The sequence below is a fragment of the Nomascus leucogenys genome, chromosome 21 (genome assembly GCF_006542625.1).
Source record: "Nomascus leucogenys isolate Asia chromosome 21, Asia_NLE_v1, whole genome shotgun sequence".
NCBI classification, from domain to species: Eukaryota; Metazoa; Chordata; class Mammalia; order Primates; family Hylobatidae; genus Nomascus; species Nomascus leucogenys.
In genome coordinates this window covers 55,154,945-55,179,173 of record NC_044401.1, presented here as the reverse complement: position 1 = coordinate 55,179,173, position 24,229 = coordinate 55,154,945, and the positions used below count along the sequence as shown (strand labels likewise).

The 24,229-nt window shown below is 44.4% G+C and overlaps 2 protein-coding genes across 2 annotated transcripts in view; one reads left to right on the top strand and one right to left on the bottom strand.

Annotated features, from left to right (window-relative positions):
• Positions 1 to 17,317, top strand: part of FANCD2 (FA complementation group D2) — a 71,261-nt gene extending 53,944 nt beyond the window's left edge. Inside the window, exons 32-44 of the mRNA XM_030802032.1 lie at positions 72 to 190; positions 3,155 to 3,265; positions 4,471 to 4,601; positions 5,771 to 5,864; positions 6,149 to 6,271; positions 7,635 to 7,728; positions 8,991 to 9,062; positions 10,091 to 10,129; positions 11,098 to 11,172; positions 12,011 to 12,085; positions 13,136 to 13,282; positions 14,755 to 14,850; positions 17,223 to 17,317. Of these exons, the coding sequence (XP_030657892.1) occupies positions 72 to 190; positions 3,155 to 3,265; positions 4,471 to 4,601; positions 5,771 to 5,864; positions 6,149 to 6,271; positions 7,635 to 7,728; positions 8,991 to 9,062; positions 10,091 to 10,129; positions 11,098 to 11,172; positions 12,011 to 12,085; positions 13,136 to 13,282; positions 14,755 to 14,850; positions 17,223 to 17,297 (1,251 nt within the window). The 3' untranslated portion in view covers positions 17,298 to 17,317. The remainder of the gene's footprint in view (positions 1 to 71; positions 191 to 3,154; positions 3,266 to 4,470; positions 4,602 to 5,770; positions 5,865 to 6,148; positions 6,272 to 7,634; positions 7,729 to 8,990; positions 9,063 to 10,090; positions 10,130 to 11,097; positions 11,173 to 12,010; positions 12,086 to 13,135; positions 13,283 to 14,754; positions 14,851 to 17,222) is intronic.
• Positions 46 to 24,197, bottom strand: FANCD2OS (FANCD2 opposite strand). The gene is made up of 3 exons (XM_003264960.4): positions 23,947 to 24,197; positions 20,199 to 20,783; positions 46 to 257 (listed from the first exon to the last, which is right to left on the bottom strand). The coding sequence occupies exon 2, from the start codon at positions 20,773 to 20,775 to the stop codon at positions 20,242 to 20,244; it is 534 nt and encodes a 177-aa protein (XP_003265008.1). The 5' UTR covers positions 20,776 to 20,783; positions 23,947 to 24,197; the 3' UTR covers positions 46 to 257; positions 20,199 to 20,241.
• Between the last annotated feature and the right edge of the window lie 32 nt (positions 24,198 to 24,229).

The following is a 24,229-nucleotide window of genomic DNA, read 5'->3' as shown; positions in this document are numbered from 1 at the left end:
TTTTTGGCTGAGAAAAAGGAAAATGAGGACAATTACTGAAGCAACTGTCCTAAAATCATTTTTATTTTTAGTGTTTAGCTGCTGAGAATCACAGTGTAGTTGATGGACCAGGAGTGAAAGTTCAGGAGTACCACATAATGTCTTCCTGCTATCAGAGGCTGCTGCAGATTTTTCATGGGCTTTTTGCTTGGTAAGTATGTGGGAAGTGTGGAGAGAAATGAGTATATACTTGCTTTTACTTGACAGTCACCAAGGCACTGAAATGTAGAAAAGAAAGAAAAGGTTCAAAAATCTTATGTGAATATAGTTCATTAATTTTGTGGGAGTGTTTTTGTCTGTATTATTTCGTTTGATCTTGTACCCTTTGAGTCCTTTGGAGCCACTATTGTTAACCCGTTTGACAGATTAGGTGACTTGCTGATGAGCTGATGTATAACAGATGTGGCCATCTGATCCTCAGTCCAGTTTCCTTTAGCATGCTTCAATTCCAGATTGTTTGGTGACGAGCTGAACACTGTGAGCTGGGCTATTCCATGATACCTTCATGGAAACAGTGGGACTCGAGGGAACCCCAGAAGGGTACATGGCCTTTAGAGACATAAAGGAAGGAAGTGGAAGGTACAACATGGACAAAAGTAGAACTAAGGGAGGTGTGCCCCTTAAATACTTTTGTTCCTCAGGGATAGGCCTTGGGCTCTCTGTTCTCATTATACAAGATTTCTGGTCAATCCTACCCAAGCTTAAATTTAGCCAAAATTTATTTTTTGAGCTATAGGCATTTATATCCAACTGCCTACTCAACAACTCCTTAGATGTGTCATTGACACCTCACACTCCACATCCAAAATGGAACATGTCATCCCTAGCATGCTCCTTCAGCTTTGCCTGGCTTAGTAAATGGTACCACCAGTTGCCTGAACCAGAAACCAGGAGTTATTCTTTGTCCCTCCCTCTGCTCTCCACCGTCTTTTTCCCACATCTGATTGCCAAATCCTGTTGATTTTATTTTCTGTTATAATTAACATCTAGATAGCCATCTGTCCCTGTTTCTCCACTGCTTCCAGACTCCCATTATCTCTCAACCTGGACTGGGCTAGATTCACACTTGGCCTCTCTCAGTCCATGCTTCACATGGCAGTAAGAGTGATCTTCCTAACGTAAACCCAATTTGATCCTATCCCAATTTTTATTTCTGATGGCTTTTAGATTTTTCTTGAGTTAAAACTCTCTTACCTAGCCTCTAGGTCTTCTTCTGACTCCTGCTATTCCACTTATTATGTTATACTCTGCCTCCAGCCTCACTGAATTAATTTGAGCACCCTATATAGCTTTTACGTGGGAGGCTTTGCACATGTTCATTCTTCTGCCAGGACCCCCACTTTTCTTGATCCCCAGCTTTTTCTGACTCATCACATCTCTTGAGATCTGAACTTAAGCATCCATCCTGCCCCTCTAACCCCCAGTTCTCTTCTAACACTCTGGTACCCGTTCGTGATAAAACTTAATCTCATTTTATTATAATTACTTGTTCATCAGTCTTTCCTGCTAGACTCTGAGCTCCATGAAGGCAGCTGTCTGTCATTTTTATATCCTCAGTACTTAAAAGCAGTGCCTGACAAAAAATTTGAACAATTTATCAAAGAGACTTAAAGATAGCAAATAAACATGTGAAAGGGGCCTGACATCGTGGCTTATGCCTGTAATCCCAACACTTTGGGAGGCCAAGGTGGGTGGATCACTTGAGCTCAGGAGTTCGAGACCAGCCTGGGAAGCATGGCAAAACCCTGTCTCTATAAAAAATACAAAAATTATCTGGGCATGGTGGCATGCATCTGTAGTCCCGGCTACTCAGGAGGCTGAGATGACAGGATGGCTTCTGCCTGTGAGGCAGAGGTTGCAGTGAGCCAAGATTGCAACACTGCACTCCAACCTGGACAACAGAACCAGACCCTGTCTCAAAACAAAAGAAAAATCTGGGCATCATGGCCCAGCGAAGTTAACACAGAAAATAAACCATCTCTAAAAATTATAAAAACAACAATTAAAATAAATACATGAAAGGATGTTTATTACTTCTTAAGGGAATGCAAATTAAAAGCACAATGAGATAGCACAACACACTCACTAGCATAGCTACATTAAAAAGACTTAGCATGCCAAGTGTTGGTGAGAAGGTGGAGCAACTAGAGCTCTCACATGCTTCTAGGGGGACTTTATAATGGTACATCCATATTGGGAAATAGTTTGGTAGTTTCTTAAAAAGCTAGACATGCACCTACCATGTGACTCAGCCATTCTATCCTTAGGTATTTAATCAAGGGAAATGAAAGCATATGTCCACTGACCGGGCACAGTGGCTCACGCCTGTAATCCCAGCACTTTGGGAGGCTGAGGCGGGCGGATCACCAGGTCAGGAGATCGAGACTGTCCTGGCTAACACGGTGAAACCCCCGTCTCCACAAAAAATACAAAAAATTAGCCAGGCGTGGTGGCGGGCGCATGTAATCTCAGCTATTCAGGAGGCTGAGGCAGGAGAATCGCTTGAACCTGGGCGGCAGAGGTTACAGTGAGCCGAGATCGCGCCACTGCACTCCAGCCTAGGCGACAGAGTGAGACTCTGTCTCTCACACACACACAAAAGCATGGGAAACAAGTTTAGAATATACTATGTAAAACCACAGGCTAAATTGCTAAAAATATTCCCGTACCAGACCCTGGTGGACATACGCTTTTTTTTCTTTTTTTTTTTTTTGAGACAGAGTCTCGCTCTGTCGCCCAGGCTGGAGTGCAGTGGCGCGATCTCGGCTTACTGCAAGCTCCGCCTCCCGGGTTAAGGCCATTCTCCTGCCTCAGCCTCCTGAGTAGCTGGGACTATAGGCACCTGCAACCACGCCCAGCTAATTTTTGTATTTTTAGTAGAGATGGGGTTTCACCACGTTGGCCAAGATGGTCTCCGTCTGTTGACCTCGTGATTCGCCCACCTCAACCTCCCAAAGTCCTAGGATTACAGCTGTGAGCCACCACGCCCAACCTCTCAATTCTTTTTTCAAACCGTTAAACTATTGATGGTACAAACTGGAGGCCAGGATCCTTAAATACTATCCAAGTAGTTTTCCAGAAACTAAGCTAACCCCTTTTACCTTGACTTCCTTAGGAGTGGATTTTCTCAACCTGAAAATCAGAATTTACTGTATTCAGCCCTCCACGTCCTTAGTAGCCGACTGAAACAGGGAGAACACAGCCAGCCTTTGGAGGAACTACTCAGGCGAGTCATACTACATAGTCAAGATTGTTGTCCCAAGAAACTCCTAGGAACAGGATTGGCAACTTTCTTTAAAATAACCTGGATGTCTTTCAGTAGTTGTAAAGGAAATTATTTTCAGCTACTCTCCTCATATATAAGCTTTCTCATCTATGTATTCTAATAAATCCTGAAGTATTAGAAACCTTGAATAATCATGCTAAATCTTCATGAATGCATCAGCCCATAAACTCAGCCTTTTCAAGTAATAATGATGAAAACATTGACCATCTGTAATCAACTCTTGATTATCCAGGGACCTACTGTCTCCCAGCAGGTTTGGGTAATTAGGCAGCAGCTCGTTATCACTGATAGCCTGTTTCTTTCCCCTTGTCTTGTAGGAAGACCTTATGTGGCTGAGGGGTAGGCAGTGGACAAGGGAGGTGACATGATCTCAGGGGCATGGCTTTCAGCCCCTCCCCCTTCAGTCAGAGTGACTTGGTCTTTCTCTCACTTCCCTTGATAACCTAGACCATCACTGGGTCAGCAGTCAGTGCTTATCATCCCTGTCTATAGGTCAGGACCTTATTTCTTCTTCTTCTTTTTTTTTTTTTGAGAGTCTCACTTTGTCACCCAGGCTGGAGTGAGCTCACTGCAACCTCCACCTCCTGGGTTCAAGTGATTGTACTGCCTCAGCCTCCCAAGTAGCTGGGATTACAGGCACATGCGGCCACACCCAACCAATTTTTATATTTTTGTAGAGATGTTTTCGCCATGTGGCCAGGCTGGTCTCTAATTCCTGAGCTCAGGTGATCTGCCTGTCTCAGCCTAGCAAAGTGCTAGGATTACAGGCATGAGCCACCATGCCCGGCCTGTGAACCCAGATTTTAAAAATTATTTTCAGTATATTGCCTAAGGCTTTAAAGAGCAGATAATTTCTCTAGGGTTGTACATATTAGCGTGGTGCTTGGGTTTCTCAGCATACATGACCCCTTCAAGGCCAACATTCTATCCATGGGGCTGTCTTCTGCCCTGGCTTTTTCCATACAAAGGTATGGTTTTCTACCAAGATGCTTGAAGAGGGTTGCTACTAAAGCACCTGAAAATAAGGAGGATTCTGATTAGGCCATCAGACACTTAAAGGGACTTGGGCACGTCATGTGGATTTAAATATATCTGTAATACATAGGATACTATTGCGTTTGTTTGTTTTTCTTGTCTCCTTACAGCCAGAGCTTCCATTACTTGCAGAATTTCCATCAAAGCATTCCCAGTTTCCAGTGTGCTCTTTATCTCATCAGACTTTTGATGGTTATTTTGGAGAAATCGACAGCTTCTACTCAGAACAAAGAAAAAATTGGTGATGGGCCCAGATCCTTTTTTTTTTTTAATGAATAGGACTAATGTCTCACACTTGTAAACTTGGGGCTTCCCAGGACATTTTTACATGTAAATCCCCACATAACCTTGGACAGGCCCTCTTGCTATACCAAGAAGGTCATTTTCCCAGAACAACCTGACTGATTTCTGCTAAAATTGCTTAGTCTGAGTTTGGTTAGACAAGCTGAGTAGATAGTTTTCTCTTTGGCTTAAGTTTAATCGTGTTCTTCCTTTTCAAAAAAAAAAAAAAAAATTATCTGAGATATTTGACAAAACGAGACATAATCATGAGGTTAATAAAGTAGGAGATAAAGGAGAAATCAGGGTCAAGTGTAAAAGAAATACTAGCCTCTTCCCTGGCCTTTTTCTTTTTTTTTTGAGACAGAGTCTCGCCCTGTTGCCCAGGCTGGAGTGCAATGGCACGATCTTGGCTCACTGCAATCCTCCACCTCCCAGGTTCAAGCAATTCTCCTGCCTCAGCCTTTCAAGTAGCTGGGATTACCGGCGCACACCACCATGCCCAGCCAATTTTTGTATTTTTAGTAGAGACGGGGTTTCACCATGTTGGTCAGGCTGGTCTCGAACTCCTGACCTCATGATCCACCTGCCTCAGCCTCCCAAAGTGCTGGGATTACAGACGTGAGCCACTGTGCCCAGCCCTGGCCTCTTTCTTAAACTGTCTTTTATTATAGCTCTTAGAATGCAGCTCATCCTAGTTGGCAGCACATCAGAAAGCAAGATAAAAATGCAAAACAAATCTTTATTTTTCCCTGTTGATTAAAAGGGGAAGGTTTGGTGGTGACCACTGCTATTGGCCAGCCCAGGAGGAACAAGATTGGTCTTCCCACTGCCCAGCAGCATTCCTTTTCTCTGTGTGTCTGTATTTATGTTCATGTTTGCATGTTTGTGTGTTTCAGGATGGGGTTGAGGTGGGATGTGTTGAGCCTTAGACAAATGAGTTTATGTCTGGCAAAAGGGCCAGTGGATCAGGAACATGACAGCTTTTTGTAAGTTGCCTGTTAGACCGGGAACGTCTTAGTAAATCTAAACTAATGATCCTTTTGATCAATAATCATCCTCAAAAGCCTGAAAAGCAAGAATGAGGTCAAGTTCCCATATATAAGATTCCTTTGTCTTCTTTTCTAACAGCTTCCCTTGCCAGACAATTCCTCTGTCGGGTGTGGCCAAGTGGAGATAAAGAGAAGAGCAACATCTCTAATGACCAGCTCCATGCTTTGCTCTGGTGAGATGTGTGGTTTCTTCCAATGAGCCAAATAGCCTTTTTCTATTTTGCTACTGTTGTTTGTCAGAGACTGGACAAATGACCTTTTTAGTGGGAATTTGAAAACAATGAAGCAGTTAAAAATGAAAACAATTTGGAACATGTGGATCTTAAGATCCTCTGGTTCTGTTTTATACTGTCAGCTAACTGCTTATTGTTAATTCAGATCATAGAGGAATTAGGGGAATCTGCAGTTGTATTCTACTTTGTTAATCAGTGGGTCAAATATTTGACTCTCAATGCAGTATCTACCTGGAGCACACAGACAGCATTCTGAAGGCCATAGAGGAGATTGCTGGTGTTGGTATCCCAGAACTGATCAACTCTCCTAAAGATGCATCTTCCTCCACATTCCCTACACTGACCAGGTAAGGGAGTTCTTTCCTCCAGTTTTTCTCTTAAGATAGAATCATCATCAGGCTGGGCACGGTGGCTCACGCCTGTAATCCCAGCACTTTGGGAGGCTGAGGCAGGAGGATCACCTTGAGGTCAGGAGTTTTGAGACCCACCTGGCCAACATAGTGAAACCCTGTCCCTACTAAAAATACAAAAATTAGCCGGGTGTGGTGGCACATGCCTGTAATCCCAGCTACTTAGGAGGCTGAGGTAGGAGAATTGCTTGAACCTGGGAGGCAGAGGTTGCAGTCAGCCGGGATCGCGCCGCTGCACTCCAGCCTGGGCAGCAAGAGTGAAACTCCATCTCAAAAAAAAAAAAAAAAAAGAATCATAATCACACTGTCCAACGTATATAGCTTCCACACAACTGCCTTGCTCCTCCTCATCTAATTCTGATATAGACAGTAGATATAATCATTCATTCAGTAAAGAGAGTCTGTTATGCATTCCTTTCAAGGGCTCTCAGCTAATACATTTGAGAGGACCTTGGTGGTTTTTGTTTTGTATTGTTTTGTTTTGTTTTTGAGAAAACTTGTCACCCAGGCTGGAGTGCAGTGGCACAATCTCAGCTCACTGCAACCTCCACCTCCTGGGTTCAAACGATTCTCCTACCCCAGCGTTTCAAGTAACTGGGATTACAGGCACCCACCACCACACCTGGCTAATTTTTGTATTTTTAGTAGAGATTGGGTTTCACCATGTTGGTTAGGCTAGTCTTGAACCCGACCTCAGGTGATCTGCCTGCCTTGGCCTCCCGAAGTGCTGGGATTACAGGCATGAGCCATTGTGCCCAGCTGAGATATTTCAGCCATCTTGAGAACAGGGTGCTCACATGTATGTCTCACTTAATGGGTGTGTGTCTCAGAATATCAGTAGTTACCTTAACATTTGTAGTCTTTTCAGTTTATAAAGCACTTTCACTTTATCTTATTTGATTCTTTTGATAATTCTGTGAGGTTGGTATCATTGCCCCTATTTTCCTGTTGAGGAAAATGAGAGCTAGGAAAATGAGAGCTAGGGAACTTCTCAAGCTTACACGTGCAATAAAATAAACATAGAACCAGGACTCAAACTCAGATCTTCTCACTGTTACTTCATTGCTTTTTCCATACTACCATAACACCTCCTTTCATAAAGTTAATTCCATTGTTTGATAGGCAATCTTCTTGGGCTTGTTACTGAGTCCTTTCCACTCCCCCATCCTCTTACTAAGGACCCTAGTAAAAGGACATTTAGAAAGGTAGGGAAGGAAGCTACTTTTGGTTCCTGGTTCTTCCCAGGTAGTTCTAAGCAGTGCATCATGGTGTGGGCACACATGCTTTTCCCATCTTCTAGGCACACTTTTGTTGTTTTCTTCCGTGTGATGATGGCTGAACTAGAGAAGACAGTGAAAAAAATTGAGCCTGGCACAGCAGCAGACTCGCAGCAGGTGAGTAAGATATAGTCACTTCAAGAAGTGGACTTTGGATTACTTGGAAGTTGCTGATTTTTTTTTTTTTTTTTCCTGAGACAGAGTCTTGCTTGTTCTGTTGCCCAGACTGGAGTGCAGTGGCATGATCTCGGCTCACTGCAACCTCACCTCCTGGGTTCAAGCAATTCTCCTGCCTCAGACTTCTGAGTAGCTGGGATTACAGGCATGCGCCACCACGCCCAGCTAATTTTTATATTTTTTAGTAGAGACAGGGTTTCACCATGTTGGCCAGGCTAGTCTCGAACTCCTGACCTCATGATCCACCCACCTCGGCCTCCCAAAGTGCTGGGATTATAGACGTGCGCCACTGCGCCCGGTGGTAGTTGCTGATTCTTCTATTTCTTGGGTCCAAGTTTTCTCCTAAGCTGTTTTTTGTTTTTGTTTTGTTTTGAGTTTCTGAGATTCAGGATTTTTTTTCAAAGAGTTCCTAGTTTAATTTCCTTTCCCTCCAGTTAGAGGTGAGGAAAGGGCTGTCTTTTCCTTGGCCACTTCCCAGTTTGTCTCCTGCTAACTGGCATGAGGTAAGCCAGCCTGTTTGAGATACTGTGGATCTTGGCAGCCTGCTAACCAGAACGGAGCTAGACAAGTAAGAGAAAGGGCTAGCATAGGGAAGCAGAGAAGCTACAGCCAGTATATGTTTTTTCTTTTTTTTTTCTTTCTTTTTGAGACAGGGTCTGAGTCTGACATCCAGGTTGGAGTGCAGTGGTGCAAACTTGGTTCACTGCAGCCTTTGCCTTCTGGGCTTAGATAATCCTTCCACCTCAGCCTCCCAAATAGCTGGGACCACAGGTGCACGCCACCATGCCCGGCTAATTTTTCTATTTTTAGTAGAGGCAGGGTTTTGCCGTGTTGCTCAGACTAGTCTTGAATTCATAGGCTCAAGCAATCCTCCCACCTCAGCCTCCCAAAGTTCTGGGATTATAGACATGAACCACTGCACCTGGTCTGATGGCCAGTATATGTTGCAAAGGCTTTTACTTACTTGGAAATTGCTGAAGAGGAAACTTTTTAGAAAGTCTGACCCTATGAGGTGTTCTAATGTTACCACAACATGTGCAGACCTCAGAACCATCTTGTGGATGCACTGGTTGCTACATCTAAGGATAATTGGCTTAAATATCTGTATAGCTATGTAATTCAAGAACTATATCTTAGTGGGAATACAGTAAGGGAAGTATTTGGCTGTGACTCAGAGGCGCCCATATATTTGGCTGCCCCAGATTCATGAAGAGAAACTCCTCTACTGGAACATGGCTGTTCGAGACTTCAGTATCCTCATCAACTTGATAAAGGTGAGTATGGAGGCTCCTTGACCCATCTCACCAAATAACTGCAGAAACCAAGTGTCCTGGCTTCCAAAATGGACTCTCCTTGCTCCTCTTCCCACTCTTCCTTGGGGCCTGCTCTCCCTGAGTCGTCTTCTTCCTTTGTCCCCCTACCCATCCTGGATAACCCTTTTTCTCACTAGGCATTCGTTTTTGTCTTTTCCTTCCTTCCTTCTACTTATGCCACAATACTATTTAATGACTCCTTCCATCTGTAATTCCCTCACTTTTTCACCTTGCCTTGGTTCCTCTATGATCTAAGCTCACATTCCCTCTTCTAACCCGGAATGCCCTCATTCTCCTTTAAACACACTGTGTTCTCACCCACTCCATCGTGGTTTTGCTCAGCTTGTTCCCCCAGCCTAGAATGTCCTTGTCTCTCCTTTCCACCTCTTTCATGTCTTTTTTTTTTTTTTTTTTTTTGAGGCAGGGTCTCACTCTGTTGTCCAGGCTGGAATGCAGTAGGGTGATCACAGCTCACTGCAGCCTCAGCCTCCTAGACTCAAGAATCTTCCCATTTAAGCCTCTGGAGTATCTGGGACTACAGGAACATGCCACCACGCCCAGCTAATTTTTCTATTTTTTGTAGAAACAGGGTCTCATTCTGTTCCCCAGGCTGGCCTCGAACTCCTGGACTCAAGTGATCCACCAGCCTCAGCTTCCCAAAATGCCGGGATATCAGGCATGAGCCAGCATGCCCAGCCTCATCCAGTCTTTCTTAAGTCTTCAGATCAAGGTTTTGGACCTCTAATAATGCCATCTTCTCAACACTCCCAGTTGGAATCAGTTTATTTCTCTTTGCTCGTCTCTTCCTTTTCTTGAACTTCAGTTGTCATAATTACTTTATTCTGCTTTGTAATATTAATTTAAATGTTGATATTCCTCCATTTTAGAATTCTCTGCAGCACCAAGCTGTGCTTTGCGCAGTGGGAAAGAGGCTGGAGTGCTCAAAGGAGCAGATCTCAGCCTTGGTTTCTTGTCTTTCACCTCTCCAGGTATTTGACAGTCATCCTGTTCTGCATGTATGTTTGAAGGTGAGAGATTTACTGAGTCCTGTTTCATATTTATTCTTCCTGTGGATCACTCTAGAGAGGACCTCAGCTGAGATAAATTGCTCAATTTCTTGCCCACAAGCCAGAGTTTCCAGAATCTATGCCAGTTTAGGGAAGGCAATGGATACATTTTCCCACCCTAGTTGGATGATTGGAGAAGCCAGTTTTCCTATGAATTTGAAAACTTTTGGTAAGAATCTTAGTACTAGGAGGAATGGCTTCAGGGCAGTTGAGTTTAGGAGCAGTAGTTACCTTCCCTGCCATTCCTTACCAGGCAAAAGGGAGGAAGGAGGAGTAGATGATTCTTCTTTAAAGTCTATAGGTGGCCTTACAAATGTGGGATCTGATATCCTGATAATTGCCAAACTTCTCTTTTGTGGGAATAGCCTGTATTAGCCCTAGATTTGATGGGAAGTCCAGTCGGAATGTTATGGGGAGAATGCTACTTCCCCACTCCTCAAGTTTCCTTCCAAGTGGATGGTGCCCCATTCTTGTTATCTACTGGTCACTCTCCCTTTTTACTCCACCCTTGCGCAATGTGGGAGATGGGCGAGTTGGAGAGAGGAGTGATTTATCTGATTGGGAAATTCAGAAATTGGTCATATGCTTCCTCAGCTTTACCCAGTTTTTCCCTCTTGGGAGTAAGCTATCCTCAGAGCTCCCCTCTACTCCTCTATGCTCTCACTCCTAAGCTGAGCAAGTTCCCTGTCCATCGACTGTATCTGTGGTAGGTAAGTAAGTCTGCCTAATTCTGGGGCTTAGTTAACAGGCCTATTTGATTTTTGTATTAAGTTACATTCTCCAAATAAACCTTTTGGACCCTTCCCAATTTGTTTTCTATATATATAAATAAGAAAATAAAACCCTTGGGCTGGATGAGGCTATTCTGCCTCAGGGGTCTTTCAGTGAGATACCTCAGCTAGAGATAACAGTGTGTCTCTCTTCTTCAGTACGGACGTCTCTTTGTGGAAGCATTTCTGAAGCAATGTATGCCGCTCCTAGACTTCAGTTTTAGAAAACACCGGGTAAGAGCTAAGAGCAGAGAACAAAGATATGCACTGAAGAGTTGCTCAGAAGATATGTCCGTGGTGACTCCTGGGTGGGGCTGGGAGTGTTCTACCTGGGCTCCTCTGGTCCACTTCATCTATAGCCAGAGATCCCCAAATCGGACTGAATATTCCAAAGTAGGCTGAACTCCTCAGACCCACTGTGGATCAAACCCACCTTTCTACTTCTTCTCCAGATCTGACAGTGGTCTTCCTTTTAGCCTGATTTTATTGTGCTACTGCACTGTCAGGTCCTCATATATCAGTGTGTCATTTGCTTATTCCTTTATGCTTCTGTAGGTATACTCTCAGAAATGATTTAAAAAAAAAAAAAAAGCTCATTTGTGTCATAAAACCCTTTGCTGTGGTAATGAACAGTCTTGACAGTTTTTTAGCCAGTGGCACCCAGGGCTAGAGTGATGAAGTAAGGATTGAATCACATTATTTCCTGTACATATTTAGCAAGTTGAACAAAACACTCACCATATTTGGTTGGTCCCTCACAGCCCTGAAAGAGAAAGGGAAGGTGGTATTTTATCCTAATGTTGCAGATGGGAAAACTGAGACATGGTAACCTATGTAAAACTAAAATGCAGGTCTTATAACTCTCAGATTTATACAAGGGACAGAAATGGGATAGTTGAGAATAAGAGGTAGCCGCTATTCCTCCTATTTGAGAGGCAAATTAAGATGATTATCAGCATAGGCTGGAACCTGCAGAGTTTATCCTCTTTGGAGCTTTTGATTGCAAGGGTATCTTGAATCTAAAATGAAATCAGGACATTTCATAGAGCATTTATAAACTTATCGGTTATAGGAAGATGTTCTGAGCTTACTGGAAACCTTCCAGTTGGACACAAGGCTGCTTCATCACCTGTGTGGGCATTCCAAGGTAAGAAGGGGGAGCAGGTTCTATCAGCAGTCTGCCTGTTGGCTTAATCTGCTGTTGCTATTGAGGCATCCACGGGCTACCGTCCTTCTTCCTTTATGTCTGGGACTGTGTCTGTCCAAAGGCAGTTTATTCAGAGCAAATCCTTAGTTGCTCCTTGAGATTGGGCAGTCCTCTAGAGGGGAATCTCTGCATCTGAAATTTGATTCAAACTCCAAAGCTCTTTTTCCTCTAGAAACTTCTTGGGTGACAGAAATAGAATGCTGATATATGTTTACTTCTGCAAAGTCCTCTAGGTGACAGGACTGTGATGTAAGTGATGATCCTGCAGGAGACAGGAGGTGGCTCTAAAGCAGCCATCTGTAGAGGCTTTCATCTGTGCCACTTATTTTCAAGGAGCGCATCTATGTCTTATGAGAACATCTTAGCATTAAAGGATTTTTCCACTTGAAGCCTTCTTATAGTTAATGAGGTATTGTCACGTTTTGTCTGAATGAACACAGGACCCTAGAGTTCTGCAGTCACTGGCAAACCAAATGATTCTTGAGTCCAGTTTCTGTTACTTACTTCCTCCTCTGGTTCTAAATTTATAAGGTCCTGAACAGTGATTTTTTTTTTTTTTTTTTCGAGACAGAGTCCCGCTTTGTAGCCCAGGCTGGAGTGCAGTGGCACAGTCTCTGCTCACTGCAAGTTCCGCCTCCCGGCTGAACAGTGAATGTTTAAGGAATTCTCTTAGCTAAACAGGGCTACTCTATTGTTTAATATCAGTAAAATATATATTCAAGAATATTTTAGGTAAATTCATTGATGATCGGCCTGTAAGGGGTTATGAAGAGGAACTAGAGGTGTTGGTGGTATGTCTTCTAGGCTTTGAATTCTTTAGCTCCCATTCTCTTTGGATTACTCTGCCAAACTATTCCTGTTTGATGGGACGTACCGTTGGCCCATATTGGCAGGGCTTGTGTTCTTATTCAATATTCAAAGGTTTCTATAAGAAATGTGAAGGCATGATGATGAACTCACAAAAGATGGATGTTATTTGTTTCCGTTCAGATTCACCAGGACACGAGACTCACCCAACATGTGCCTCTGCTCAAAAAGACCCTGGAACTGTTAGTTTGCAGAGTCAAAGCTATGCTCACCCTCAACAATTGTAGAGAGGCTTTCTGGCTGGGCAATCTAAAAAACCGGGACTTGCAGGTAAGCCTTGGATCCTGCTAGTGATAATCCCCCACTCTTACTCTTCTGTGACAGCATCAGATGGCATGTAAGGAAGGTCACCTAAGCCCTTGTCTCTCAGTAAGGCTACTTTTCTCTTAAGTCTGTGACTGTTTAACTCTTAAAGTTATGGTACATTGCTCATGGGCCCTGGTCACAGGCTGCACCCCTCATCTTAGGCAGCAAGGCACCAAAACATGCCTCAGACATAAAGGAGTCAGACCAGTACAAACCTCTCTCCACAGCCAGAGGGGCTCCTTTAAGCCCCACTGAGGGTAGATTCATAATAACATTTTCGTATAGGGACAAACATTTCTTTTGTTATTTTTTTCCCCTAAGCCAATCTGTCTTATTCGGGAAATTACAAATTAATCTCTAATTTTAACTAATGAGCATTTATAAGGTTTTTTAGTTGTCTGATTAGCTGAAATCTTGTGTTGTTTATAATACTACTTTGGAGTTACAACATTTTTCCGATAGGGTAGTATAAGTCCTTTTCTTTCATGCTTACAATATCTGAGTCTTATAGTCAGTTATATATGAAATATATAAAATAGCACCACAGAGAATTAGCTTCCTTTCTTCACATCAACCTTATGAGGCAGATACTATTGTTTCTGCATAAAAATTGAAGCTCAGAGGCTGGGCGCGGTGGCTCACGCTTGTAATCCCAGCACTTTGGGAGGCCGAGGCGGGCGGATCACGAGGTCAGGAGATCGAGACCACGATGAAACCCCGTCTCTACTAAAAATACAAAAAATTAGCCGGGCGTAGTGGCGGGCGCCTGTAGTCCCAGCTACTCGGAGAGGCTGAGGCAGAAGAATGGCGTGAACCCGGGAGGCAGAGCTTGCAGTGAGCCGAGATTGCGCCACTGCACTCCAGCCTGGGTGACAGAGCGAGACTCCATCTCAAAAAAAAAAAAAAAAAAAAAAAAAAAAAAAAAAAAAATTGAAGCTCAGAGAAGTTAAGTAATTTACCTAATGTCATTCAACAGTAAGTGAGTGGAGCCAGGGTTTGAGTCCAAACAGTCCCAAATCCAGAGTTGATGTTCTTAAACCACCTCACTGTACCGTCCTTTAGCCTCCGCATGGCCATTCGTGGTGGGTATGATGGTGCTTATATACCTTAAGGTATTTGGGAAATTTTAGAACCATGTTCAGCATCAACTTAGAGTCACCAATACAATCTAGCCTTTTAAAATGTAGTGTGATACTAGCATACTAAGATGAACCTTTCGTTACATTACTTATTGTATCAGAGCCACAGACATCTCAGAAACCTGGAGTTGAGTATCCCTCCTCTAGATGCTGAATCACAAGTTGGTATCCATGTTTGACTGTGTTTTGAATGGCTAAAATATCTTCCTTTGTATTGCCTGTAAACTCAACCTTCTCCCCTATTACCCTAAAGGTGATCATTATAACCCACCATTTTCTTGGTCCATTCACATTTAGGGTGAAGAGATTAAGTCCCAAAATTCCCAGGAGAGCACAGCAGATGAGAGTGAGAATGACATGTCATCCCAGGCCTCCAAGAGCAAAGCCACTGAGGTATTTCTGGAAAAGGCACCAGAGTCTGGCACTGATGGTTGCATTTTGTTAATTGTTCTAAGTTGGTGGAGCAGAACTTTGCCTACTTACGTTTATTGTCAAATGCTTCTATGCCCATTTCCATTCCCTCCATAACAGCTTCTGTGCTTATATAATTTTGTGGGACCCAGAAAAAACAACCACACACAATCTTAGAATCGCTCCTGAGTATCTTGAGTTGTGGCATTTGTTATAGAGTTGACAATTCTCTGCATTATAGCCTCTGATTTTCCATGAATTCATATCTGAAACCATTTTATAAGGGAGAAGTCATCGAAGTATTTTCTGAGTGTTGAGAAGAATGAGTTAAACCATTTAAACACATTTGAAACATACAAAAATAGAAATGTGAAAGCATTTGGTGAAAGCCAAAGCACAGAGTCAGAAGCTGCCACCTTAGAGAACTGAAATAAAAATAGAAGTTCTTACACTTTTTTGTGGTACAGATGCTTTTGACAATTTAAAGAAAGCTAAATAAAAATGTACACATGGCTGGCGCAGTGGCTCATGCTTGTAATCCTAGCACTTTGTGAGGCCAAGGTAGGAGGATTGCTTGAGCCTGGGAGCTCAAGGCCAAGCTGCGCAACATAACAAGACCCTATCTCCACAAAAAAATGAAAAATAAACCTGGGTGTGGTGGCTCACACCTGTAATCCCAGCACTTTGGGAGGCTGATGTGGGCAGATCACAAGGTCAGGAGTTCACGACCAGCCTGGCCAACATAGTGAAACCCCATCTCTACTAAAAATACAAAAATTAGTTGGGCGTGGTGGCACGTGCTTGTAGTCTCAGCTACTTGGGAGGCTGAGGCAGGAGAATCACTTGAACCCGGGAGGTGGAGGTTGTGGTGAGCCAAGATCACGCTACTGCACTCCAGCCTGGGCAACAGAGCGAGACTCCGTCTCGGGAAAAAAAAAAAAAAAAGTACATTTATAAAATTTTGTCACAATTCAGGTAGGTTATAGACACCAAAAAGCTCAGATTTAAGAACCCCAGCTGTGGGGCCTCTGTCTGTAATGCAATTTGAGTCTGATCCAGAAAGATCATTTAGTATGAAAAGTCTGGCCTGGTGGGGTGGCTCACACTTGTAATCGTAGCACTTTTGAGAGGCTGAGGTGGGAGGACCGCTTAAGCCCAGAATTTCAAGACCAGCCTGAGACCCCATCTCTACAGAAAAAATTTTTTGAGCTAGCCAGGCATGGTGACGCATGCCTGTGGTCCCTGCTACTCAGGAAGCTGAGGTGGGAGGGTTGCTCAAGCCCAGGAGGTGCAGGCTGCAGTGAGCTATCATCACACTCCAGCCTGGATGACAGAGTGAGACCCTGTCTCAAAATAAAAAAGTTATTTTATTTACATGGTCCCCAGTTTTATTTGTATAATATACCCCTTCTACTTTTTTCTCAGAGAATTTGAGACAGACAATATCCTATTAGTTTGGTACTTTCCCCTAAGCAGATCTCTCATACTAGTATTGTAAGCCAGACAGAACAGAATTTTATACTGGATTCCTGTTGAGATACACCAGCACAGCACTTCTTTTTTTTGAGACGGAGTCTCCCTCTTTCTCCCAGGCTAGCGTGCGGTGGTGCAGTCTCGGCTCACTGCAATCTGTCTCCTGGGTTCAAGCAATTCTGCCTCAGCCCTCCAAGTAGCTGGGATTACAGGTGCCCACCACCATGCCCGGCTAGTTTTTGTATATTTAGTAGAGACAGGGTTTCACCATGTTGGCCAGGCTGGTCTCGAACTCCTGACCTCAGATGATCTACCCGCCTCAGCCTTCCTAAGTGTTGGGATTACAGGCGTGAGCCACCGTGCACTGCCATACCACCACTTGTAATAAATATTTCATTCTATATCGAATGCCCTCTTTGTTCCTATGTCATATACATGCAGTAGAGCGGGAGGACCATGGCTTGTTTAAAATTATGCAAATTGGGCCGGGCGCAATGGCTCACGCCTGTAATTCCAGCACTTTGGGAGGCTGAGGCAGGCAGATCACCTGAGGTCAGGAGTTTGAGACCAGCCTAGCCAATGTGGCGTAGCCCTGTCTCTACCAAAACACAAAAATTAGCTGGGCGTGGTGGCGCATGCCTGTAATCCCAGCTACTTGGGAGGCTGAGGCAGGGGAATCGCTTGAACCCAGGAGGCAGAGGTTGCAGTGAGCTGAGATCACACCACTGCATTCCAGCCTGGTGACAGAGCAAGATCCTTTAAAAAAAAAAAAAAAAAGTTTTAACAGTGATAATAATAGAGTTGTGAATCCTCTAGGAGCTGTATTCCAGAGGTCACCCAGAGCAGTAACCTAAAATATTTATTTATTCTTTGCCCCTTAGGATGGTGAAGAAGACGAAGTAAGTGCTGGAGAAAAGGAGCAAGATAGTGATGAGAGTTATGATGACTCTGATTAGACCCCAGATAAATTGTTGCCCGTTTCTGTGTCTCTGCCAGCCTGTGATCATTTTGTGTTAGAGTTTGAAATCCGCTGTTTGCCTTTCTTACTGGAAGGATCCTTTTTTGTTCCTCTTTTTTTTTTTTTTTTTTTTTTTTTTTTTTTTTAAAGACAGGGTCTCGCTGTGTCTCCCAAGCTGGAGTGCAGTGCTGCAATCTCGGCTCACTGCAACCTCCGCCTCCTAGGTTCAAGCGATTCTCCTGCCTCAGCCTCCTGAGTTGCTGGGACTACAGGCACACGCCAGCATGCCCAGCTAATTTTTGTATTTTTAGTAGATACAGGGTTTCACCATGTTGGCCAGATGGTCTCGATCTCCTGAACTCATGATCCACCTGCCTCAGCCTCCCAAAGTGCTGGGATTACAGGCATGAGCCACCGCACCCAGCCATATTTTGTTCTTAAAGTGGGGGCTTTATTAACTTGTGGACATCATGGATTGTCTAACATCATCACAGTCCCTGGCTCAGGATTCTAATGTAGCATTATTTATTGGTTTGGATAAACCCAGCTGTGCTACACTGCAGAGTAAAATCTCTTGAGTCATGATTCTGGACTTTGGGAGCTAGTTTTGAAACTCTGATTTATTGTAGAACTTAGGCTTGTACCAATTTTACAAATAAATTCTAAGTTCTGCCTCAGTTGCCTCATTTATCTTTCTGGATTTGCTTCATTATTCAAGGATTAGGTGGAATTGAATTGAGATTTGTGCAGAGAAATTATGGAGACTGGTGCTAACATAGTTCTGCTGATTAAAATCATGTCTTCTATTGTAAGAACCAACTTCATTTGAGATGAGATATATCTGATCTTTCTAGAGGATTGACTTGATCTTGATCTTCTTTCCTTTTTTTTTTTGAGACGGAGTCTCACTCTGTCGCTCAGGCTGGAGTGCAGTGGCACCATCTCAGCTCACTACAACCTCCAACTCCCAGGTTCAAGCGATTCTCCTGTCTCAGCCTCCTGTGTAGGTGGGATTACAGACACATGCCACCATGCCTGGCTAATCTTTGTATTTTTTAGTAGAGACAGGGTTTCACCATATTGACCAGGCTGGTCTTGAACTCCTGACCTCGTGATCTACCCGCCTCGGCCTCCCGAAGTGGTGCGGTTACAGGCATGAGCCACCATGCCCGGCCAACTTGAACTTCTTGTCAGTGCCCAAAGAAAGTCAAAAGGAATGTTTTGGCTGCTTTAAAAATTTTTTTGATTGGTGTGATAGTATAGGACCAAAAAAAAGCTGGGCACGGTGGCTCACGCCTGTAATCCCAGCACTTTGGGAGGCTGAGGTGGGTGGATCACGAGGTCAGGAGATCGAGACCATCCTGGCTAACACAGTGAAACCCCGTCTCTACTAAAAAATACAAAAAATTAGCCAGGCGTGGTGGTGGGCTCCTGTAGTCCCAGCTACTCGGGAGGCTGAGGCAGGAGAATGGTGTGAACCCAGGAGGTGGAGCTTGCAGTGAGCCGAGATCGTGCCACTGCACTCCAGCCTGGGCAACAGAGCGAGACCCCGTCTCAAAAAAAAAAAAAAAAGACCAAAATAAAATTAAAAAGCAGCATCAAACTCATGTTAACTTTGTCATAATGTTTATTTCCATTTTCTGAGTTATACCTAACCTAGTTATAAGAACACTACAAAGGCCAGGTATGGTGGTTCACCGCTGTAATCCCAACACTTTGGGAGGCCAAGGCCAGGGCATTGCTTGAGTCCAGGAGTTTGAGACCAGCTTGGGCAGTGTGGCGAAACTCCATCTCTACTAAAAAAAAAAATACAAAAATTAATGGCTGGGCGCAGTGGCTCATGCCTGTAATCCCAGCACTTTGGGAGGCTGAGGCAGGTAGATCACCTGAGGTCGGGAGTTCGAGACCAGCCTGACCAGCCTGGAGAAACCCTATCTGTACTAAAAATACAAAATTAGCTGGGCGTGGTGGCACATGCCTGTAATCCCAGCTACTAGGGAGGCTGAGGCAGGAGAATTGCTTGAACCTGGGAGGCAGAGGTTGCGGTGAGCCGAGATGGCACCACTGCACTCCACCCTGGGCAACAGGAGCAAAACTCCTTCTCAAAAAAAAAAAAATATATATAAAAATTAGCCAGATATGGTGGCCCGCACCTGTAGTCCCAGCTACTCAGGAGGCTGAGGCGGGAGGATCACTTGAGCCTGGGAGTTTGAGGCTGCAGTGAGCCAAGACCATGCTACTGTAGTCCAGCCGTGATGACAGAATGAAACCCTGTCTCCAAAAAACAAAAAAATGCTACAAAATTACATTAGGAGTACATTTCAGCTAAAATGGAGACTCATGAATTCCATGTAGCCTACGACAAAGCCTAGCTTCAGTGCTGCTTCCAAGATCTTTCTTGCCAGGCTGTAAGTATTGCTTAATATCAGTATTTCTACCCACTTTTGTACACTCCAGTGGTATTAGGGTGTGGTTAGTTAGGGTTTTTTTCTTATTTTCATTGTTTTGGTCAGGGGAGGTTTTAAACTAATCCTTGACCTATATATAGATTTTTGACATCCCCTGGTACATAGAAATCCATACGTCTTTCTCCTCTACACCCCTTTTCCCCTCAATTCATTGTGGTCTTAGGTGTTTATGTGAGTTCACACTAGGCTCATTGGTTTATATCATTTGTTTAATGGTTATCACATGTACATGTCAATGCTAGTTTGACTCTAAATGGTTCAACCTTACAATGGGAATGTTCTTCCTTGTTCTCTATCATTGGTCCTTTTTTGGAGGGGAAGGGATGAAAGGGGCTCCTGAATCATCACTGCTTGAAACAAAAGCAAGATGCCTGGGACAATGTCACAGTTTCATTTACATGGACAGGTTTCTGTAAGCTTCGGGTACATACCAAAGGGCATGGTGTGAAGAAATGGGGATCAAATGAGGACCCTTTACTTGGAGTGCCGCAAGGCAAAGGTGCACTTTTTGTAAGTTGCATACAGCAAGAGGATAGAGCGCAGCATCTGTTTGCACATAGTCACTGTCATCTGAATCTGAGGCTCCTTCAGTCCAATGGGCCACTGGTGCTCCCTGCTAATGATTTTGCAAAAGGCTGACTTGTCTGAAACTCTGAAAGTCCCGGTCCACTTTGGTGGCTGAGCTGTGATAACCCTGCCAAAGACAGAATCTACTCCACTGAGGCGGATGGGCTGGGGCTTCCTGACCAGTCCTTTGTTGTTCATCGTTCGCAACTCTGATGTGTGGCAGGGTAACTTGGGACTCACTCCAGATTCCAGGAATGGGCTGTCTAGGACTAGAGTGACCTCTTGAAAGCACAGCTGCACTTCAAGGTCAGACGGTGTGTGTGGGAAGTAGGGGGAGGCCCTGAATGGGTGCTTGGAGGAAGGTGTAGGTGTCGTGTGGCGCAGCCATTGGAAACTCTCATCCAGTGGGGTCCATGGTGACCAGAGCTGGTATCCTGCCATTGACAGTCCTAAAGGAGGGAAATCAGAGCATGGAATTTCCCTGACATGCTTTTCATGAGAGTATGGCCTTTCAAATTCCCATCTCTGTCTCACTATTGACATAAACTTGTTCTATAGTTCCCATGAATAGATTCCAACAGGTGTTAGGATATTAGTAATTCTTTTATTTTTTCTTTTTTGAGACAAGAGTCTCACTCTGTCACTCAGGCTGGAGTGCAGTGGAGCGATCTTGGCTCACTATTTTTTTTGTAGTGACAGAGTTTTGCCATGTTGGCCAGGCTGGTCTCCAACTCCTGACCTCAGGTGATCCACCCACCTCGGCCTCCCAAAGTGCTGGGATTACAGGCGTGACCCACTTTGCCCAGCCTAGGTATTAGTAATTCTAATACAGGGAAGTAGAGAATGATTACAAGTATTGATCTGGCAACTGCTATGTGTACTAAAACTTTATATTAAACTTTTTCACAAGACTTTGGAAGTAGGTCTTAACCCATTTTATAGATAAGGAAATGGATTTGTCTGAAATGAATATAGGTCCACTGTTAGGACCTATGCTGTGTTGTTAGCTGCTAATGACAGAATCTATATCTTCTGAGGTGACAGAAGCTTCTGGGACTTCATGATGAGACCTTATTACTTGAGATTAGAAGAAGCTCAGAAAAGTCCTGTCTTAAAAATATTTGTGGCTGGACACAGTGGCTCATGCCTATAATCCCAGCACTTTGGGAGGCTGAGGTGGGCGGATCACTTGAGGTCAGAGTTCCAGACCAGCCTGGCCAACATGGTGAAACCCTGTCTCTACTAAAAATACAAAAATTAGCTGGGCGTGGGGGTGTATGCCTATAGTCCCAGGTACGTGGGGAGGCTGAGGTGTGAGAATTGCTTTAACCCAGGAGGTGGAGGTTGCAGTGAGTCAAGATCGCACCACTGCACTCCAGCCTGGGCGAAAGAGCAAGACTCCGTCTAAAAAAAAAAATATTGTGAGGTTCGCGATGTATGAACCCTGTAGTAGAAGCTTCAGCATCATTTGGTAACTTGTAGAAATGCACATTTTTGGGCCCCACCTCAGACCAACAAGAACAAACTCCATGTGGGACCCAGCAATCTGCATTTATACAAGCCCTCTTGCATTGTCTATTTTGAGAATTTCTTATGCTATTCCTTTCAAACAACTCTAGCTTTCACTATTCATTACTGAGATTATCTCCTGGCCCCAAAGGCCTCTGCATTTTCTAGCACAAGGGAGCAACTTGCAGACCCCTGGGTTATTTATATACCACCTCAGAGGAGCTGCACCAGGCTGGGAGGAGTAAACATTTCCAAAGTCCAGTCAAAAAATTGTTAAAGATTTTTGTTTTTCTAGGTGTGGGTATGTTTTTAAATTTGTTTTTCTGGGCCGGGCGCGGTGGCTCACGCCTGTAATCCCAGCACTTTGGGAGGCCGAGGTGGGTGGATCACAAGGTCAGGAGATCGAGACCATCCTGGCTAATGTGAAACCCTGTCTCTACTAAAAATACAAAAAATTAGCCGGGTGTGGTGGCAGGCGCTTGTAGTCCCAGCTACTCGGGAGGCTGAGGCAGGAGAATGGCGTGAACCTGGGAGGCAGAGCTTGCAGTGAGCTGAGATCGCGCCACTGCACTCCAGCCTAGGTGACAGAGCAAGACTCCGTCTCAAAAAAAAAATAAATAAATAAATTTGTTTTTCTGACTTGTTTGTTTTCCATCTATGGAAGACCTACTGGTTCCATAAGACCTTAATTTTCTTTTTCCTTTGAAGATTAAAAAGGGCTGTGAGGATATTGCTAACTCAAAATTCATGCAAGTAAAATTAGAATTTTCCATCATTCTCCTTCAACATTGCCAGTATATAAGAAGTTTTACTAAATTCAGAAACTAATTTTTTTTAGCATGTACCTATTTTGTTAGTGGGCATAGTATGTCCCTTTTGTTTCTAGCCAAGTGTATTTCTCTGCCCCTTCGTCTCCCACAGAAGATAGCAGCAGATCTCATCCTATCCAGTAATTGCCCCAGAAATACTGTGAAAATTTTGACACCTTCACTGCCATTTGTGAGATAGAAAAGTTCATTTTAAAAAAAGAACTGTTGGCCAGGCACGGTGGCTCACACCTGTAATGCCAGCACTTTGGGAGGCCAAGGTGGACGGATCACGAGGTCAGGAGATCGAGAACATCCTGGCTAATGTAGTGAAACCCTGTCTCTACTGAAAATATAAAAAAATTAGCTGGGCGTGGTGGCAGGCGCCTGTAGACTCAGCTATGGGAGGCTGAGGCAGGAGAATGGCGTGAACCCGGGAGGCGGAGCTTGCAGTGAGCTGAGATCGCGCCACTGCACTCCAGCCTGGGCGACAGAGCTAGACTCTGTCTCAAAAAAAAAAAAAAAAAAAGAAAGAAAAGGATCCTGGGATTAAATACTTTTTTAAATCCCATATTATGGGATTAAAAATATGCTTGGCAGCATTCATACCCTCCGCCCACTTTGCCATGGTGGTGTACCACAGTAGTCCCTGTCTTGGATATGTGCTCTGAAGGTCAAGATATCAAGCACCAGAAGCCTTTCACAGGGTGTTTGGAATAAATAACTGTCCCTTGGGTGTCCCTTTCTCATTCTAAGGCAGCCCAGCTATTTGAACACTTAGTACTTTGCAAAGAGCCTACATAGATCATGAGAAACATACTAGTTGGAGAAAATCAACAAATCCCCCTATACTAACCATTGTCCGGGCCCCCTGGATCCTTTTCTTGCCGCATCTTCTAAGAGGAAATAGAGGTAGAAGTAAAAGCCTTTGTCAAATGTCCAGCCTAGGTCGCGGCGCGGTGGCTCAGGCCTGCAATCGCAGCACTTTGGGAGGACAAGGCGGGCCGATCACTTGAGGTCAGGAGTCAGCCTAAATATTCGGAAGAACCAACATGGGACGAGAGGGCTTCTAAACCTAGGTCCCTGCACCACTTCGCACAAAGTTTAAAGATGGTTCACCCCATCCCCACAGCCCAGAAGTCACTGTCAACCACTCTAGAAGGGCTTGAACCTACAAAGTCTGCTCAAGCTGCTCAATAGCTCCCAGATATGGAACACCTGATTCTCCTGGCCAAAAAGGAAATCCCCTTCACACCCCACTTCCATTCCAAGGAACCCCATCTCTTGATTTCCCCACCTGGGAAACAGGGCGTTAGCGCCAAAGTGCAGCTGAGGTCCTGAACTGTAAACGAGGGTCTGGAGCTGCCGAGGGTCTGGAGCTGCCGAAGAGTGCGAGAGGCTCCCACTCCCCGCCGGGAAGAAGGGGCGTGGGCCTCCTGGGTCCCTATCTGGGGGCGGGGACCAGAAGGTTCTGGCTGAGGCGGACGATGCGGTGGGAACCCGGGCCCAGTCCCACCATCAGGGCCCGGGGTTCACCTGCTGAACTCTGAGGGTCGCACGCTCCAAAGGGCGGCCGCTGT

Coding starts and splice junctions, on each gene's coding strand:
- FANCD2OS (XM_003264960.4), bottom strand. CDS start 20,775: ATGGCAGGATACCAGCTCTGGTCACCATGGACCCCACTGGATGAGAGT.